Genomic DNA, 18,690 nt, shown 5'->3' with positions numbered 1-18,690 from the left:
ATCTTCATATAGTTAGTTTTAAGATTCTTGTCCTTCAGCTGTGTTGGAATGTCCAGGGCCTGTTGTGGATGAAAGGTGGGTGGGCTCTAATGGGTACAAATTGCTGTGGTTGCTAATTGGTTGTGTTTCTATGCTGGCATCCAGGGATCTGGGTTTGGGCATGATTATAGGTCTAAGTGCTGATTTCTGAATTTGTCTTTGTTGGGTGGGTTTTTTGTTCCCTGTTTCTGTTTCCTTTCTGGATTTTCAGAGACCTTGATGGCTGTGTGTTACCTGTTGTCCTGGCCTGCTCAGCTGCTGTGTTCACAGGGAATGCCTGTTGGTATTGGAAGCTGGGGTAATGGGATGAATTGGGGGAAGAACTTGAAAGGAGAAGGTCTTTGTGTTCCTTTGGGGATGAAGTCAGAGATGAAAGTTCACATCAGGGTTCATGCTATAGAACCAGGAAAGAAACATTTTTCCAAAGTTGCCAGTGTGGTGCTCATATACAGCTTCTGATCCTATAGGAAGTCACATCATGAATATCTTCTCTGTTCAACTCATGTGTTCTAATTAATTAAATTTGCATATGGAGGTATACATTACTCAGTTTTCTCCAACATAATTAATACCTTACTGTCTAAGTTTCCAACCCTGGCAACCAGATTTAATCACAATGCTATATTTGTGGAGAGTTTTCTGTTAAGAAATTAGACCAAAATAAAATAATAATTCTGAAACAGTTGGTAGCCAAGGTAACAGATTAGTAATTTCAGTTACTCTTCTTTTATGGCAGCCAAATATACATTGCTGAGTTCTGATTACCACTTACAATGGTAAGGCCAATGTAGGAGAAGCCTTGAAGAAGAACATACAAATTAAAGAAAGGAAACATATAGTTTTGAAAATGTATGGACTGGAGAGATAACTCAGGTTGAGGAACTTGACAACTCCTCCAGAGAGACTAAGTTCAATTTCCAGCAAAAGTACTTAGATTTTCAAATAAATATGTTTGAGTACCTCAAACAGAGTTTCATTCAGAGTCAATGTATCCTTCATATTTTCCAGAAAACTAAGTGTTTCGGCACATCCTAGCAGATGCCTTGGGCTCCGCGTGACATGGTAGTGAATGCGTTTACTATTCCTGAAAGGGTTGTACTGAAGATGACTTTTGTATGAGCCCATGGTGTTTTCCTAATCCCTGCGAATTGTCTGTAGAAATAATTAACAGCATCCAGGCCCCCATATGTGAGGCTGGTCCGTGCAGTGTGCTCTACCTAGATACAACCTTTTGCATTATTATGGTTTGTATACTTCTTTACAGGGCTTACACATTGCTTAAGGAATCTGCTATCTTTCTTCTATAAACTGTTCCTAAGCAACTGATATCAAACACTTGGTAAAAGAGTTACGAGATGTTGAAGGAGTTGAGGAAGCCCACGTGTTACAAGTCTGGCCGCTCCCCAGAAGCGGGATAATCTCCACTGCTCAAATAAAATGTGAAGACTCAGATTCGTACATGCAGGTGGCCAAAACCACTAAAGATGATTTTTCACAATCATGGAATCCACACTATTACCCTCCAGCCTGAATTCACTACTGTAGACTCTAAATCAAGTGTAGTCCCACATGACCTTGCCTGCAGAACTCAGTGTGTTTTGAAGGAGGACTGTAGGACAGACCACAAGTCCATTCTGAAAAGAGTGTAGAGAAGGCTCCAACAGTTAGCATTTCTTGTTTAGAACTCAGTGAAAATCTAGAGAAGAAGCCCAAGAACTAAAGCTGAAGGCAGTCTTCCTGCTGTGGTGACAGAGATTAAAAAACATGTCAAACAAACAACTGGAACCATTTTTGTGAGTCTGAAAGAAAATTTTATGGGTCCCACGAAAAACTAATAAAATAGCAGAGCCCTGTGATTCCTTTTTCTAACCTAAATAGTTAAAAATGCCTGTCAGCAGGTTTGAGCCCAGTTAATTAGTTACAGAAGATGTGGAGTTACAAGACAAAGGCTTATTAAATCATCCAAAGAAACTGACTGACCATGAAAGATAAAAAGGTATACAAGGACATCCTTATAAGAACAGGGATATGTCCAAATGAGTAATGGGCCATCTGGTGTTCCTCCAAACCCTCCCCCCGCCCAAGGTCTTTTCAAGATCCAAGAAACTGCAATTTAATTTTAGCTAGATACTATGACTCTCTATGCATTTTAAACTATTTAGTGAATAGCTCACCTTTAGAGTAAGGCAATCTTACATAAAATTTTACCACAGTTTTTAATTTATTATATTTTTATATATTATATTTTCATATACATTAATTTCAGTTGCTATGCATTTTGCTAGTACCATTATTTCTTATTTATTGAATAATTGATTCTCACTACCTATTTAAAACACTATGTCTTCATTATATTTTTAGTACTTCCTTCTTATTCTAAATCTCATAAGCTCTAGCCTTCCTTTTGTTTTGTATATCATAAATATATTTATATGTGATAAGTATCTTTTCTGCATTGTCTTTTCCCCTTGTTTTGTTTATATTGTTGTGGGTTGAATGCAGAGATTCCCAGTTATTAATCAAACTATTTATCTTTAAGTGACATCCCCAGACATCTCTAACCTGATTCTATTGGCAGAGTAGAACTCTCGATGCACAGATAAGAAGTCATCCAGAATGTCTGCTTTGATTGTTCAAACCCATTTTTCCATGGAAACATCACTGTGTGTTTATTTTTGCTACCTATGTACTAATTCTGCTGTTCCATACATTATTAAAATCCTTGATATTAGGGTGTAGAATAGAATGTATTATGCCACAAATTCCTTTTTTCCCTTTGTAAGTCAGTATTCCATGGAAATCTTCAGAATAGTCTATAAACTGCATAAAATGGATTTCTTTACTGTGACTAGAATCCTCAAGAATATATATATTCATTAATTACTCTTAACAATGTAGTTGTTATATTTAAGGTTTTGTTTTAAGAAGTGTACACATTAATAAATGTAATTATTTCATTATTTTGATTTCTTTCATATATAATGCTTTAATACTTCATTTTTGTAGTTACTTGATCTTGGTTTAATAAAAATATAATTGAATTTTATATAACATAACAAGAACGTTTTATTACAATTTTTATAATTTTCCATTATTTAAACTATCTTTCTTTTAAATTCTGTAGCATATACTATCATCAGGAGACACAGTATTTTTAAGAGTTTAAATTTATTTTGTTCTGTAGTATATAATAATGATCAATGTATGAGCAGTAACAATCTTATGAATAATGTGTTCAATCCACTCATTGATTGTGAAAATGAGAGGATCTGTGGATTTTTCATAAGTGTGCTGCCTTGGGTAGAGAAAGATTTATTCTCCTCCTAGTAACCAAAGTAGTTTCACTTGAATGGATATTAAATTTGTTGAAAAAAAAACTTTTATACCTATTAGGCTAGTCATATACTTTGCTTGCTTTTCTTTAAACAAACACAGGAAATTTCACAGAATGATCTACCAGCATCAAACTAAAATGCCACTTTATTGAATAATATTTTAAACCTACTACCTTTTTTGAGACAGTGTTTCTTTGTGTAGACCTGGCTGTCCAGTCTTGCACTCAGTCTGTTCTTGAACTCAGATTGGCCTGCTTTTACTTTCTGAATGCTGTCATAGAGATCATTGAACTGTAGGTTTCCCCTCTTCAATTCTCTTTTAAATATTCTCATGATTTATATGATGACCATATTACCAACTATTCTCTCTCTCTCTACCTCCCTCCCTCCTTCCCTCTTTCCCTTCCTCCCTCCTTCCATCCCTCTGTCTCTCTCTCCCTCCTGATCTTTTCCTTCCCCTTCTCCCTTTCACTCCCTTTCTTTGTATTGTCTCTATGTCTCTATGCAGAATAAAGTTTTTGTCAGTAATTGTTAAATTTATTTTCCCCCCTTTAATTAAACACAGTAGGTCACATACTTAAAGGTGGCATAAGAATAGGAGGGAAACCTGTTAAAACACTAAGTTTCAGTAGGACAGGGAGGAAAGAGGCAAATGAGGGATAAAACTTACTAACACTTATTAGACAAATGTGTGAGACTGCCAACAATAAACAAATTTTTAAAAAAATCTTAATGGACTTACCAATGTTTATTTTTTGATCACTGATTGTAAATAAATACTATTTTTTTCTTCAGAAAATGAAGTAAAAAACATTATTGAAATGCATATTTTTGCCAAGTCAGGTTTAATTTACATTTCCAGGTTCTTAAAATACCAGCTAAAATTATTTATTGGGCACCTTAATTACCTTGTAATTTTATACTGAAAATAGATATTTTTCATACAATATATTCTGAACAAGAGAACAATTGTTTTCCCCTCCTCCAACTTCTTCCAGGTTCTTTGTACCTCTCCACCCAACTAAGCCACTCAACTCATCCTTTTTTTAGTCTTTTTCATTAGAAAATAAGTATGTATCTAGGGTAATAGTAAATAATATAATAAGCAAATCAATATGAATAGAACAAAACAAAGAAACAGAAACAAGAAACAAAGTAAATGGAACCAGAAAAACTTATAGACACAATAACATACACATTTACACACAAAAATCCTATAAAGACTCAAAAGTGGAAATCATCATATTTAACAAAAGACTGGTAGTGTAAATAAATAAATAAACAGACAAACAAATAGGTGAATGAATGAAAAAGAAATGCATAGACAAAGCATTAGGAGACAAAACCCTCCAAAATTATCAGAATTTGTCTTGTGTTGGTCACCCACTGCTGGGCACAGGACCTGCCCTTAAGAATGATTTGTGTACTCTAGAGAAGGAAACTAATTTTTTTTTAATTAGCGATAACTCCTGTGTTAGAAATGGTAGCATGTGCCCAACTCCCCCCAACTCCCATGTGCTGGTGCTCATTTGGCTAGGACCTGTGCAGGCACTGTGCATGCCACCACAGTCTCAGTGAACTCGTATACATGTGTCAGTCCTTCTGTGTTCAGCCTTGTTTTCTTGGTGCTCTCTATCCTCTCTGGCTCTTTCTACTTGCCTCCCTTCTGCGGAGTTCTCTGACCCTGGAGGGGTGTACATTGATGGAAATATTCCATTAATGATTGAGGGCCCCAAGGTCTCTCATTCTCTGCACTTTGTCTGGGTGTGGGTATTTCTTTTCATTTACTGCAGGGGAAGACTCTCTGTATCTTATAAATTTTTCAATAATTATATTTTACAATCTTGAAATCTGTCTCTGTCTCTACACACACACACACACACACACACACACACACACACACACACATCTTTATGTTGGGGAGGGAAATTAAATATTGTAATATTCTACAGAAATATTCTAAAATTCTTCCAATTTTCATAATAAGAAAAAACTTCAAAAATCACAATTTGATAAATTTGATTTTATCCAGTTCATAAAGTCAAAATTTTAAACATTTGTTTGTAAGCCTACATCTCTCAAATAACCTCTCTTAGAATGTTTTCCTATACCATTTCCTTATATCTCAGCACAGGCACCTTGGCCTTTTCCTCTGTAACTCATTTTTCTGTATTCTTCAGTTTCTTCTTCTTACAGGTATCTTGTTCATAGTACCTTCTTATTCGACAGAGTATGTGCAGTTTGAAGTCTATATAAGAACCATGAAATTACTAAGTAGAAGTGTAAGCCCTGGTTTCGTGATTATTACTACCTCCAACTCATGTGAGGGAGGCTTCTAAATAAAACAATGGAGAAAGGCAGGCACAATGGAACATCTTCCAAATTCTGGATGAACTGCTCTCATCCAAAAACATTTTCATGTTTCTTTTCTATTTTCTCTGTCCAACATTGAAATCCTTATCTGGCATCAGTGGGAGGGGAAGCCCTTGGTCCTGTGAAAGCATGACGCCCCAGTGAATGCTAGGCATGTGAGGCAGGGGTGGGTGGGTGGGTGGAGGAGCACCCTCATAGAAGCAGGGGAAGTGGGATGGGATAGGGAGTTTTTGGATGGGAAACTCGGAAGGGGGATAACATTTGAAATGTAAATAAATAAAGTAACCAATTTTTTTTTTAAAAGAAATCACAGGTCATCATAGTGCAGTCTAAAGTGTCATAAGCATCCCACTTGATACAAAGTAAAAAAAAATCCATCTTTATTAGTAATTAGTATCGTTTCAACCATGTATGAGATTTACAATTTATACTTTAAGTTGTATATTTGGGAGTATTCAAGAATCTCACCATTCTTTGTTACTCTTGCATAACACAGCAGGGCCCAGTGTTACAGTAAGAGTATTCATACTCCAAGTTGTTGCATGCAGACTTGCATGTACCATGGACAATGAAACATCTGTGTGTTCTTTCTGCAACATCTCTTGTTTTCATCTGAGGAGCTGGGGGAAAACATCAATAATTGTTAATCAAAGTTTGTTTCAGATAGGCAAAGAGACATGGATGGATGGATGGATGGATGGATGGATGGATGGATGGATAGATGGACGAATGGATGAATGGATACCCTTATCTGTTGCATAGAATTTCATATTTTTGTTTGTAAAATCATACCTAAATGACATTAATAAAACCTTTTCTCTTTCAAGATTGCTTGATAAAAAATATTTTCCTTTGCTCTTAGCATTTCCCTTTTCAAGATATGTTTCAAATATATAATCTGAATATAATCTCTCGAAGAAATAAAGACCAGAAAAAATGCTGACCTCTCTTTAGTTGAAGTTAGCAGCACTTCTGCTATCTTATTAACAAAGACATAACTTGTCAGTCAATGAGCTTAGATTTGAAAGAAAAAAATATTATTCCTACTGATAAAGAACAGATTCATCACATCATTTAACAAAATCACCAGGTCTATTGCAGCATTTTTGCATTAACATTCTGATTATTTAACTGTTTGTTTTACTCATTTCTTCTTTAACCAAAAAATAAAATGTATTTCCTCATATGTCATTCAAGAAAAGTCTCTTAAGAACAATATTTTTTCACATAAGGCATTTATAAAAACAATATACCCTTCCACATTCATTCCATATTCCAAACATTACCCGAAGGACCACAGGACACAAAGGAGATAACAATCAGGATAATGCCAAACATCTTCATAGTTGATTGCATCCTTCAGGTGAAATTAGGATAAAGTTCAAAGCGTCTGTGGTTTTGAAAACAAGTGGATGTTGTTTTTATAGCCTTCTCAGTAATTGCAATTCTGATTAATTATGCCTTTCTGGACTAAGCAAATATTCATGAAAGTATTGTGAAATAGCAAACGCCTATAATAGAGGACTTAGTGCTCTGATGAACACAGTGACCCAGACAGGAATTCATTTTCAGTGAGCCAAGAGAAAAAAAAAAGGGATTTAAAGTTCCCTTGGCAATTAGTTCAAACTACATGCTAACCTAAATAAGCCAGGCTGGGAAAAATATATTTCCTTCACATATGGAATATAAAACATACATAAATACATATGTAGATACATAAATCCATACATACATAAATACATACATATGTCATGAGAGCAGAAGCATGAGCATTTACGGACAGACAATGAAAGAGTCGAGGGTAGGGTTGGATAAGTTTCTATTAATGAATGTGAACCAAATACAACAAGACGCATATTTGACAATATCATAATGGAATTCATTATTTTGTGCACTTAAAAAATCAAAACAAAAAATAAAGAACAGAGACTATATCATGACTTTTATTCATGTTTTTTTTCAGCATTCTTGAATGTGCTGTACACTGGCCCAAGCATACTTAACCTTATTTTTCTTTTTACTTTTTATAGTGCTAAGTATTGAACCAACAGCTCATACATGCTAGGCTAGTACTTCACCCAACTTTACAGTTGAGTGACAGTCCAACCCTTGTTCTTTGCCTTTTGTATATATTAACCAGATTAATCCTAATGGCATTCCTAATCAATAGAAACGTGTTTCTAACTGAGGAAACTATAGCATGGGATTGGCTCTCAATTACTTGTGTCTTCACTGGCAGAGTTAAGGTGAACTCTCAGCTACTATGTTAACATGGGGCATATTCTCAATCATTCCATTTCTGCCTTCATCACATCTTAGGAGAACATTTCTGTATTTGTATGTGTGGCCTGATCCAAATGTTGTTCATGGAATTTAATTTTATATAAACAGAAAATATATTTCTAACAACTGTCTTAACACTGTTACATTAAAACCATTTTTACTCAGAAAATACTCAGTGTTATGCCTCTCATGACATATGATCATGAAATAGTATACTTTGTAGTCAAACACAGCATGTTAAGGTCTAAAGAACACTAGTCTCAGGAAAAGAATATCTTCTATTCTGATGTTTTAGCATGTGATCACGTGAAACATACATTAAAAAATTCACCACTCTATTATGATCCATTCATAGATGTATTAACAAGGCCAATCTTTTATACATAGTAATGAAGTATTAAACAAATACCATTTGTGAGATTGACACATGAACATTAACAGTTTAGATTATACTTAGCTTGATACTAAACTCCAAAATGTTACATCCCTCAAATGACCAATTTATGTTCTGTTGTTGATTTTTAAAAAGGTACGAATAAAATACAATTAGAAAGGTAAAAGTCAGAATTAACTTAGTGTTTAAGTAAATAAAACATAATCTAGCACAAAAGTACCCATTTTACTACAGTGGAGCCAATACCATTTTATTGTTTGTAGTAAACTGCAGTGTCCAATGTAGTGTATCAGCTGGACCCTGTAAACTTCCTTAACTTTTTCCCATATTTGGTTAACAGTGGCTAACTAGCGACACAAATAAAGATTAGGGGTTTGATTATACAGAAGATATGATCAAGAACCAAATAAGCAAAATTAAATGTTCTACGGCCTGTACTCAGAATCCTAAAGAGAAAGGTAGGAAAATTCAGGTTCTATTTCTCTATTAACAAAAGTTTCATTTTGTGGACTACTTTTAAAGAAAATGGGAAAAGTGCGTTGTGAATGGGAATGGGGATTTATGTAGAAATAAGAATGTCAAATATAGAGATTTTAAATAGAGTAGAATATTACTCTGAAGTATATGAACTCAGAGGTAAGATGGGTGAAGCATCGTGCTTCTACATATTTCCATCAGAATTATGGCAGAGGAGCTTGAGGTCAAAAACTGAATATTTCAACTTATTTAGAAAAAAAAAAGCCGTTGGAAGAAGAAGGACTATTTCTTTTAATTTTATTAATCTTTATTGTTTTTTACAATCCAGACTTTATCCCTCTCCTGGTCCACCCTATGTTTCACCATCTCCATAAGGATGTTCCCGCAGTTCCCAACCCATCAGACCCCACTCCCTGGGGCCTCTTGTCACTTAAGGGTTAAGTGCATCTTCTCTGACTGAACCCAGACCCTGACAGTCCTCCTGGTGTATGCTGCCTGGTTGGTGGTCCAGTGTTTGAGAGAGCTTGGTGTCCAGGTTAATTGAGACTGCTGTTCCTCCTACAGGATGACCTTTTAAAGAAAATTTACAGCCTACATATCCATCATCCCTGCTTAGACTAGTCTCATAACAAAGTTGGTTCAAACTTTTATCAAAAAACAAATTTCACATTTCTAATCCTTATCACAGTTAACCGATTACCACCAGCATAGCCCAGCTCTCTGCTTCTGTCAGGAATAGGCTCACTGGTGTAATATTGTCCACTTATGTATACCCACTTCCTTTCACTAGTGTGAAATGATGCCTAGAATTAGAGATAGATATTTTTTCTTCTCCCCACTGAAACCAAATAAGCGTCTCAACCTTGAATAGGTGAACCTAATCTTATTGTTATAATATAAATATAAACAGCTTGCCATGTGTAGAGATTCTGTGTTATGGATTTCTGGTTCTACAGGATGCAAGGTACAGTTTTTTTTTTTTTTTTGTCTGAGCATTGGTTCGCTTGGATTATTAAGAATAAAACTAAGTTCCTTTCAAAAATGTCGTCTAAACTATGTAAGAAAACAGTTAATTTTCTTATACTCATTCCCTGGAAACTCCTCATGTACATTTTGTGTGCATCAAAAATACCAGAAGTCTTGTACCTGTGTTTTATGAGAAACTCTAATTTTAGTATTTCTTCATGATTCATGAGTCGAGGAGCTGAAGATGAAGAAAAACTACATTGGTATGTGTATGCATGTATATTCAACATAATGTGCTTACAGACTGAAACCGAAAGGAATATCAAAGAATCTATATTAGAGAAAAACCAAATAGAAATACCTGCAAACACCTGTCAACGGTTTTGATATTACCTATGGAATTGTCCTTGAATAACATCAAAAGAAAGCCTAACTTTTCCTCAATCAAACAATCAACAACCATACATTACAATGGCAAAAACCTTACTTTGGCAAACAAACAAGCAAAACAAAACAAACAACACTCCCACTCCAAAAAAAACAAAAAACAAAAAACAAAACAAACAAACAAAAAAACCCTACTACAACTCATAGAAATATGATAAAATAAATTCAATGATTTCTTTACAGTGTTTTAACTGAGATCTATCTTTGCATATTTGTAAAGTCTAATGTGTTTTTTTAATTCATAAACCCATTGGGTACTGATTAATGCAGAGTATTTAGTTGTAAGAGGTAAAGTATTAGATATTGAGAACTACTCAGTGCTCACAGCATTTTGGTAGTGGTCTTTAGAAGCGCAGAAATTAACCCATAACATGTTTCTAAAATCTACTTAATACCATCGCCAACTTTTGTGCACCACAGTATTGCAACCCATTTGCTAGACTGTGAAGAATGAAAAACTTGGCTTAAAAAAAAAAAAAAAAAAACCCTACAGAACTCTGTTCTGAGTTTGTTTCTGAGAATTGTTTTCACTGGCTATGTGACCTTTTTGTTACTGAGTTTTCTTCTCTCAACTCCAATGATTGCCATATGATTTATTATTTTGCTTACATAATCAATGAGATTATGCATAAACCTCATCATATTCAATAATAATTTAAAGAATTGTTGGTGTCCGACTGTATGATGGCACAACTCTACGACATGCTCCATGGGAGAAGAGTAAGATACACATAGTCTATAATATGTATTCAACTAAATTATTTTAGAAATTTTAGAATTTAATTGTCCTGTACAAAATACAACCAGTTATTAGAGAAGAGAGTGATGTTATCAGTGATAAAGGTATCTATAACCAAATGATGACCCATGGAGAGGGACTGTATTAAACATTCTTCAAGAAACAGAATGCCTGTAGTAAGACAATGAGATAATGTATATTGAAAAACAGGATAGATACTACGAAAGAAGCAATGACCTTTTTAATAATTATAATCTTAGATAGTTTTAATTGTCAAATTATCCAAAAGGAAAGCCTTACTGCACAATGACTAGATCAGATTAGCCTATTAGCATGTCGGTAAGAAATTGTTTTCATACTCACTTGATATAGAAGGTCTCAGCCCACATTGGGAACCCACAGGGGATTCTGGCCTCTATAAAATGGGGAGCTAATAGTTATGTGTGGTGCCACATTTTTTTAATCCCAGCATTTAGTAGACAGTTTCAGGGACTGTCTTAAATTTGAGATCTGGTCTACATAAAGAGTACATGTTAGCTAAAGCTACATGGTGAAACATTTGTATTTAAAAAGTGTCTCAAAAGAAGAAAAGAAAAATTAGTTAAGAATGAGACTGAAGGGAAGCCAAACAACTGTGTACCTCTTTGGTTCTGTTTCAAGTTCTTATTTCAGTTTCTGCACTGAATTCCTTCAATGATAGACTTGACTTGAAAATATAAGTCACATGAACCCTTTCCTCCTGTATGTTAATGTTTGGTCATGCTGTTTGTCATAGTAACCAAATGAAACTAGAGCAAGTGTGGTATACGACAGCAGAGAAGTAAAAGAACCCTTTAGCTTATAAATAGCCACTCTTTGCAGTGGCATAGAAATAGAAAATGTGATGACTCTGTAGACTCTTTAATAATTCTGTGACTGAAAAGATGGTGGCCCAACAGAGAATTCTAAACTAATTCAACATATTCTTCCTTGCTCTTTCACTTTCCCTAGGATTCAGCTCAGTTTTTCACATTTTGAAGCTTCCCAGGCTGCCCAAATCTGATCACCCACTGTGGAGAAAAGCCTTTCACTTATATTCTGATCCTTTGCCAGGTGACTGACACTGACAGCAATCTAGGCTTAGAGAGATACCATCTGGTTTCTGAAGGAACAGTGCTACATGGGAGTTTAGAGAGGTGTGATTTTTCTAGTGCCTTCTGATGTCCATTTAATTTAGAGAACATTCACATTCCCCAACTATTTGGCCATTTAGAAGAGAAAAATGAAAGTCCCAAGTAGGTGTTTCAGGTTAATTAAAGACATCAGTAAACTCAAAATGGAAAAGTGTTAACATAAAGATGGTGAGTGAGAAGAAAAGATACAGGGGGAAAAGAGAGAAGAAAAGACGAGAATGTGAAAAGGCTTTTTCCAGCAGCTGATGGAAACAGATACAGAGTCCTAAAGCCAAACATTAGTCAGAGCTCAGGGAGTCTTCTCAAAGAGTTTAGTAACGATTGAGGAGCCCTAGGGGTAAAAGACACCACATGGAGATCTACACAGCACACTAACTTGGACCCATGGGGGGCCCAAAGAGACTGAACCAAGCAAAGAGCATGTATGGACTGAATCTTGGTCCCTTAGACATATGTAATAGATGTGCAGCTTGGTTTTCATGTGGATCCCCAATTAATTGAAGAAGGGGCTGTCTCTGATTTGGATTCAATTGTCTGCCTTTAGATTCTTTTTTCCCTAGCTGGGCTGCCTTTTCTGATCTTAGTGGAAGAGGATGTGCCTAGTCCTGATGAGACTTAATGCACTGGTACTTGGCAGAGGTTGGGTGACTCCTCTTCTCTGAGAAGAAGGGGAGGGGAAGTGGAGTAAGGGGTATGAGTGTGAGACTAGAAGGAGAGGAAGGAAGGGGGCTTCAAAATTCTAGGAGACCTGATGTTTGTCTTTGGTTGTTGTTCCTAGATGAGATGCTAACACTCAGAACCTGTTCATCATACCAAGAGTTTGCTAGAGGACATGGAGGTATATCAAAGTTAAACAGGCGAGAGAACAGATTTCATTTGGTGTAGGTTCTGCCCATCTCTCTTCTCAGCACCTTGTTCTTCTGTTTTCAACGGCTCTGCTTAGCACAAGAGAATTTTCTCTGTGGGCTGTTGCTCACCTGCAGTCTCCTGAAAACCACTCTCTACTGTATCAACGTTCTTCCGATAGTGTTTTATTTTTTCCTAAATGAGAAGTTGAAATATTCAATATTTGACATCAAGCTCCTCCTTTCTGACTATAGAACCCAGACTGATCTTAAACTCATGACTCTTCTTAAGTCTCCCTACTGCTGAAGTTATAGCCACATGCTAAGAGGCCCAGCTCAACTGCCTTAATTCTGACTGAAATGTGTAGAAGCGGGATGTTTCACCCATTTTACCTTCGAGTTCGTATACTTCAGAGTAATATTCTATTTATAAATCTCTATATTTGACATTCTTCTTTTCTACATCAATCCCCACCCCAATTCTCAACATACTTGTTAATCAATCATTAATAAATAGTTTCACTCTTCAATTTCCCAATAACTATCACATGTGAATACATACATTTTTGTTAGGCAATTGTCAGGAGACAAAAATTAGGCTGTTAATTTCTTTTGTTAAACAGGGAAGTGAACATTATTTCAGATGGTAAAAATCAATACTTGTTTACATTTCATGTTTACATTTACAGTCCACATTTACATTTCATCTGTGAGGCATATTGCCTATCGCGTTTTCTTTTCTTATACTGAGGGATGATCCCAGAGTGTCATGTACACTATGCAAATGACTTATGACCAGGCTAATCTTTAAAATTAATGAATCTTAGATGGGCCCTGAGTCTGACCCAACAGAGACTCTTACTTGAAAACTTCACAGATCTGTTTTTAAAAAATTAAAGCAAGTTTATTGGTTATTAAGTCTCTGTTGTATAAAGAGAACAGCAAAATTTTAAAGTTAAAATGTTACATTGTTAATTTTCTAGAAGTTTAAAATGCTTCATTAATCTTGTTTTTAAAACATTGCTCCTGTTTCTACATAGTCTGTGGGGATATATCAAAACACTGTGGGTGAAAGATTTAGAACAATTTGTGTCCTCGTCAGGAACATTTCACTTGGAGCACCCAGCCCACAGGTCTCCCTATCTCCATTTGAATCTTTTTATGTTTGCTATGTTCTTTGTGATGGCCAACCAGTTCTCCTTTGAAGTGGCAAGGCAATCTTCAGTATCTTAGAGCTCTCTTCTTGACCCATGGCTTTGAATTTTGTTACTGTGTTACTGAGTTGGCACTTCCTCATGTGACCTGGGTCACTGTTGTGACCCTTGATGAATAGATCAGCTAACTTGCTTGACTGACCTAATGTCTAATGTCTCATAGTTGCAAAGTGTGTATCCATGTACTCTTATTTTCTGGCATATACATACGATGGCTTTAATTTTATTTGTCAGAATCTCAAGCAAAGTTTTTGTTCTGTCTTGTTTGCTTATTTTCTGGCTATGCTAGGCATTAAACATGTTGCTGCTAAACGTTAGGTTCCTACCACTGGCTTATATCCAGACTGTTCTACCTGTAGTAGACTGAGTCACCTTGCTTTATCAGTTAGGACACTAGGTGGATCCTCTCCTCAAGGTGGACATTTTACATTACACACTAACAGATTTCCACGCGAGGTATTTTAAACGTAAGTGTAAAAAAACTTCATGCCATGTGAGAGTAGAAAGAAAAAAGTAGTTAAACAAGGAGCTCAAATCAGGAATGGCTGTGTGTTTCTGATGAGCAACAATATTCTGTCCAAAAAATTTCCTCCTCACAGCTTTCTCTGAGTGTCCCTCCACTTTATGTTTGTGCCTATCAAAAATGTGTGAAGTGAGAGTCAGTTAGCGTAAAGAGTAAATCAGCTTGTACAGCCATGAAAGCAAAGGAAAATTTACAGACACAGAGAAAACTTTGACACCAAGCCAACAGTCTACCTTTGTCACTATTATTCTGGAGCAAGAATTATAACATGTCAGACTTATACAAAGGAATTTCTCCAAGGGATGTCCAGTAAGGCCAGGACAACAGGCATTGGCCTGTGTAGTGCTAATCTGTTAGTCCCTCTTGGTAATCTCTCTTTTTTTGTTTATTTTTTTCTCTTTTTTAATCCTTTATTTATCTTTATTGGATATTTTCTTTATTTACATTTCAATTGTTATCCCCATTCATGGATCACCCCCCATATCCCCCCTATCACCTCCCCCTCCTCCTGCTTCTATGAGGGTGTCCCTCTTTCCCACCCTGGCACCTGGCATTCCCCTACACTTGGAAATCAAGCCTTCACAGGACCAGGGGCCTCTCCTCCCATTGATGCCTGACAAGACCATTCTCTGCTACATATGCAGATGGAGCCTTGGGTCCCTCGATGATGTGTACTCTTTGGATGCTGGTTTAGTCCCTGGGAGATCTGCGGGGGGGGGGGGGAAGGGGGGGAGGTCTGGTTGGTTGATACAGTTGTTCTTCCTATGGGGTTGCAATACCTTACAGCTCCCTTACAGGTGATCATACTTTTCACGAACCACCAGAGTTCTCTAGATCCCTGAAATGAAAGACACAAATGCTGGCTTTAATTTTAATATGCCTTAACATGGGAATGGCTGGATTTCTCTCTACCTCCACGTGGCTAAACCACTTCCCCTCCGATACTACTGAGTCACTACCTTTTAACATCTGTATTTTTTTTTTCCCTGCTACCCCACATGCAATCAATGGAGTGGAGCCTGGGGCTGCTTCCCAGACTCTTCTGTGGCTGGATTTCTCTCTTTCAGCTCTTAAGTCGGATCTATCTGCTTACCTACCTATCATGGTGACTCTGCTCCTTCATCTTCTCTTCTTCTTTGGGGGGGGGGGGGGAGGTAATCTAAAGATTCTGCCTCCTTTTCCCTGCCCAACCATTGGCTGTTAGTAACTTTATTTTCCAATCAAAAACAAATTGGGGGAAGGAACACTCAGAGTCTGGACAAGTAGATCCCAGTGTAATTTTGGGAGCTGAATTAAGACAAACTATTAGAAACAATCCCCAACAGGACTGATGAAGTGACTTTAAGTAGCAGAAGTCATCTACTCTATGTCTTTTTGTGTTACATATAAACTAGAGGGAGGTGGAGTAAGACAGATCTCTAGGAGTTCGAGACCAGTTTGCTCTAGAAAGTGAGGTCCATGATAGATAGGACTGTTAAATATAGAAGCCCTGTCTCAAACTATTAAAGTGATGTTTACACACTTTTACATGTTGTGGAATAGGCACCCCTATATTTGTATTATTTTACATAATTTCCTAAATATTCCCTCTTTACCATATTATTTACTTGTAGGCAGAGAGAAAGGAAACATAGTTTAAATCCAGAAAGATCCCATTACAGGCATCTGAAATATAATAAAAGTACAAACTCTTTCCTGTATCTTTTAACTCTCATTTTTCTGTCATCTCAATTAAATGGGCACTGCTATCATAAATAAGCTGTAGAAATGATACAGTCAGATGAATAATGTAATTCAGTGGTCCTAATCAAAGTTTAAATTTGAGTAAACATTTAAATCGGGAATCACCTTTATACATCTCTGTGCCTCCAAACTTTTTAAAACGTCTACTGCCTTATTGTCGGTATCTTAAATTATGGACTTAAAGAAAGTTTTAACACAGTTATCATAAAATGAAAACTCGGAGATCAAAAGACATATCTGTAAGTTCCTTGTTGGAATTCTCACCGGTCCCCATTACCTAGTGTGGGGAAATTGTTAAAAATGTTATAGAATATTCTAGGTTGATAACTGTAGGACCTTTGGTGTCTATATTTTAATACAAGTTTAGAAACAACATGAAAACATAATTCTATTTAATGATTTTATGAAGAAGGCGATTAGCCCCGTTATTTGCCGCTCATTTCCCACTGCTGTGTCTGATCTAATATCTTTGTGAATACTCGGTGAAAAGTTGTAAAATGCATTAAGTTAGCTCCTACGTTCCACCATTCAAAAAGAGTGACATCAAATAGCATGTGCGGCCTGTTGCACATGATTCCCTGCTTTGTCTCCTTAAATGATTCTCTGATACACTTGAAAATTGCCTATGACCTTTTTCAGTTGCTGTGCAAACCTCTTTATATTGTCAGCACATGGAACATGGACTTCGGGGTGACCTAAATCTATATTCCTGAGTCATGTGAATCCTTATTTATATCTAGCATAAACTAGCCCATTTTCATTGTATTACGAATCTTGCCTTTTTTTTGTAGACATGCAATAACATTTACATGACAATACATCTTATTGAAATGAAAATCTATGGAGTTTTAAGACAAGGGCTTCTCCCTTTTTTCTTGTTTCAGCCACTTATAGAACTAGAGCCAGTAAGGACACATATTCCAAAAGAGAAGAGAAAACAAAAAGAAAAGAAACAAACGAACACTGGCATGTGTGTGTAAGAGCAGTTCTGTGCTCTGCTAGTATATTTAAGGTCCTGGGTATGATCTTCAACACTGGAAAAAATACAAGAATATACTTTAAATGAAATTGAAATATAGAGGAAAGTCACTATATATATGATTAAAATCTGTGACAGTTCAAATATTAGGAAGTGAGAAATGAAAGAAGAAAGCCAAGATAGCTCTTGCTCTTGCCTCCCTGCTCCTGCTCTCTCCTCATTTTCTTCCTCCCTCTTTCTCCATGTGGCCTCTCTCTCTCTCTCTCTCTCTCTCTCTCTCTCTCTCTCTCTCTCTCTCTCTTCTCTCTCTCTCTCTCTCCCTCTGCCTTTTTCTGTCTCTGCTACCCTCTCAACTCCCTTCCACATGCCCTGAATAAACTCTATTCTATGCTAGAAAAAAAAAAACCAAGATAAAAATAATACTATAAAACATCAGAACATTCTCTGAAGTAACAATGTAAATGTGTTGTATATATTTCATGAGTCAAAGAAACAAAATAAACTTATTTAAAGTACAAAATTCAATAAGACATGGTCATAAAAGAACAGAGGTGACATATATATATATATGACATATATATATATGACATATATATATATGCAAAATTATATAAAACACCTATGAAATGAGTTTGATTGATGATCTAAACAGTCAACTAGATATGAGAGATACACCACCACTTCTAAAACAAAGATAAATCATAAGTAAGTAAATAGAAAATGATATAGTGCTAGATTTGATCAAAGAAGCTTGAACAAATCATTTTAAGGTACAAAAAAGAAAATTTCACACATGGAATGCCATTAGCAGTTTTATGTAGTATTTTATAACATTAAAAGAGTTATTAAGAGAAACTGAAGAGAGAGTGGCCATCCCTGAAAGCATATTCACACCAATGATAACATGCACCCAGAAGTTTCTGCTTATGTACATTTCTGCATACATATATACAAATACAGATGTACCTAATGTAATCAAAGACAGTGAGTCTGTGAACTTGAATGCATGGGGATGGGAGGAAGGGTGTATGAGCAGGGTTGAAAGGACGTAAAGGAGGAGCAAAGTTACATAATTCTATTAAAATATAAAATAAGAGGAGGAAAAAATTTGCCCATTGATTCATCCACTTACAGTGATTCAAAATATATGAACTAAAAACC

At 36.0% G+C, this 18,690-nt stretch overlaps 1 protein-coding gene across 1 annotated transcript; it reads right to left on the bottom strand.

The window, feature by feature from the left end:
- Nucleotides 1-6,224: 6,224 nt before the first annotated feature.
- On the bottom strand, nucleotides 6,225-7,103 carry Defb113 (defensin beta 113). The gene is made up of 2 exons (XM_034521137.1): nucleotides 7,034-7,103; nucleotides 6,225-6,367 (listed from the first exon to the last, which is right to left on the bottom strand). The coding sequence occupies exons 1-2, from the start codon at nucleotides 7,101-7,103 to the stop codon at nucleotides 6,225-6,227; spliced, it is 213 nt and encodes a 70-aa protein (XP_034377028.1).
- Nucleotides 7,104-18,690: the final 11,587 nt, after the last annotated feature.

This window comes from Arvicanthis niloticus, chromosome 17 (genome assembly GCF_011762505.2).
Source record: "Arvicanthis niloticus isolate mArvNil1 chromosome 17, mArvNil1.pat.X, whole genome shotgun sequence".
NCBI lineage: Eukaryota > Metazoa > Chordata > Mammalia > Rodentia > Muridae > Arvicanthis > Arvicanthis niloticus.
Note: the sequence above shows the minus strand (reverse complement) of the source record. Positions and strands in the feature narration are given on the sequence as shown.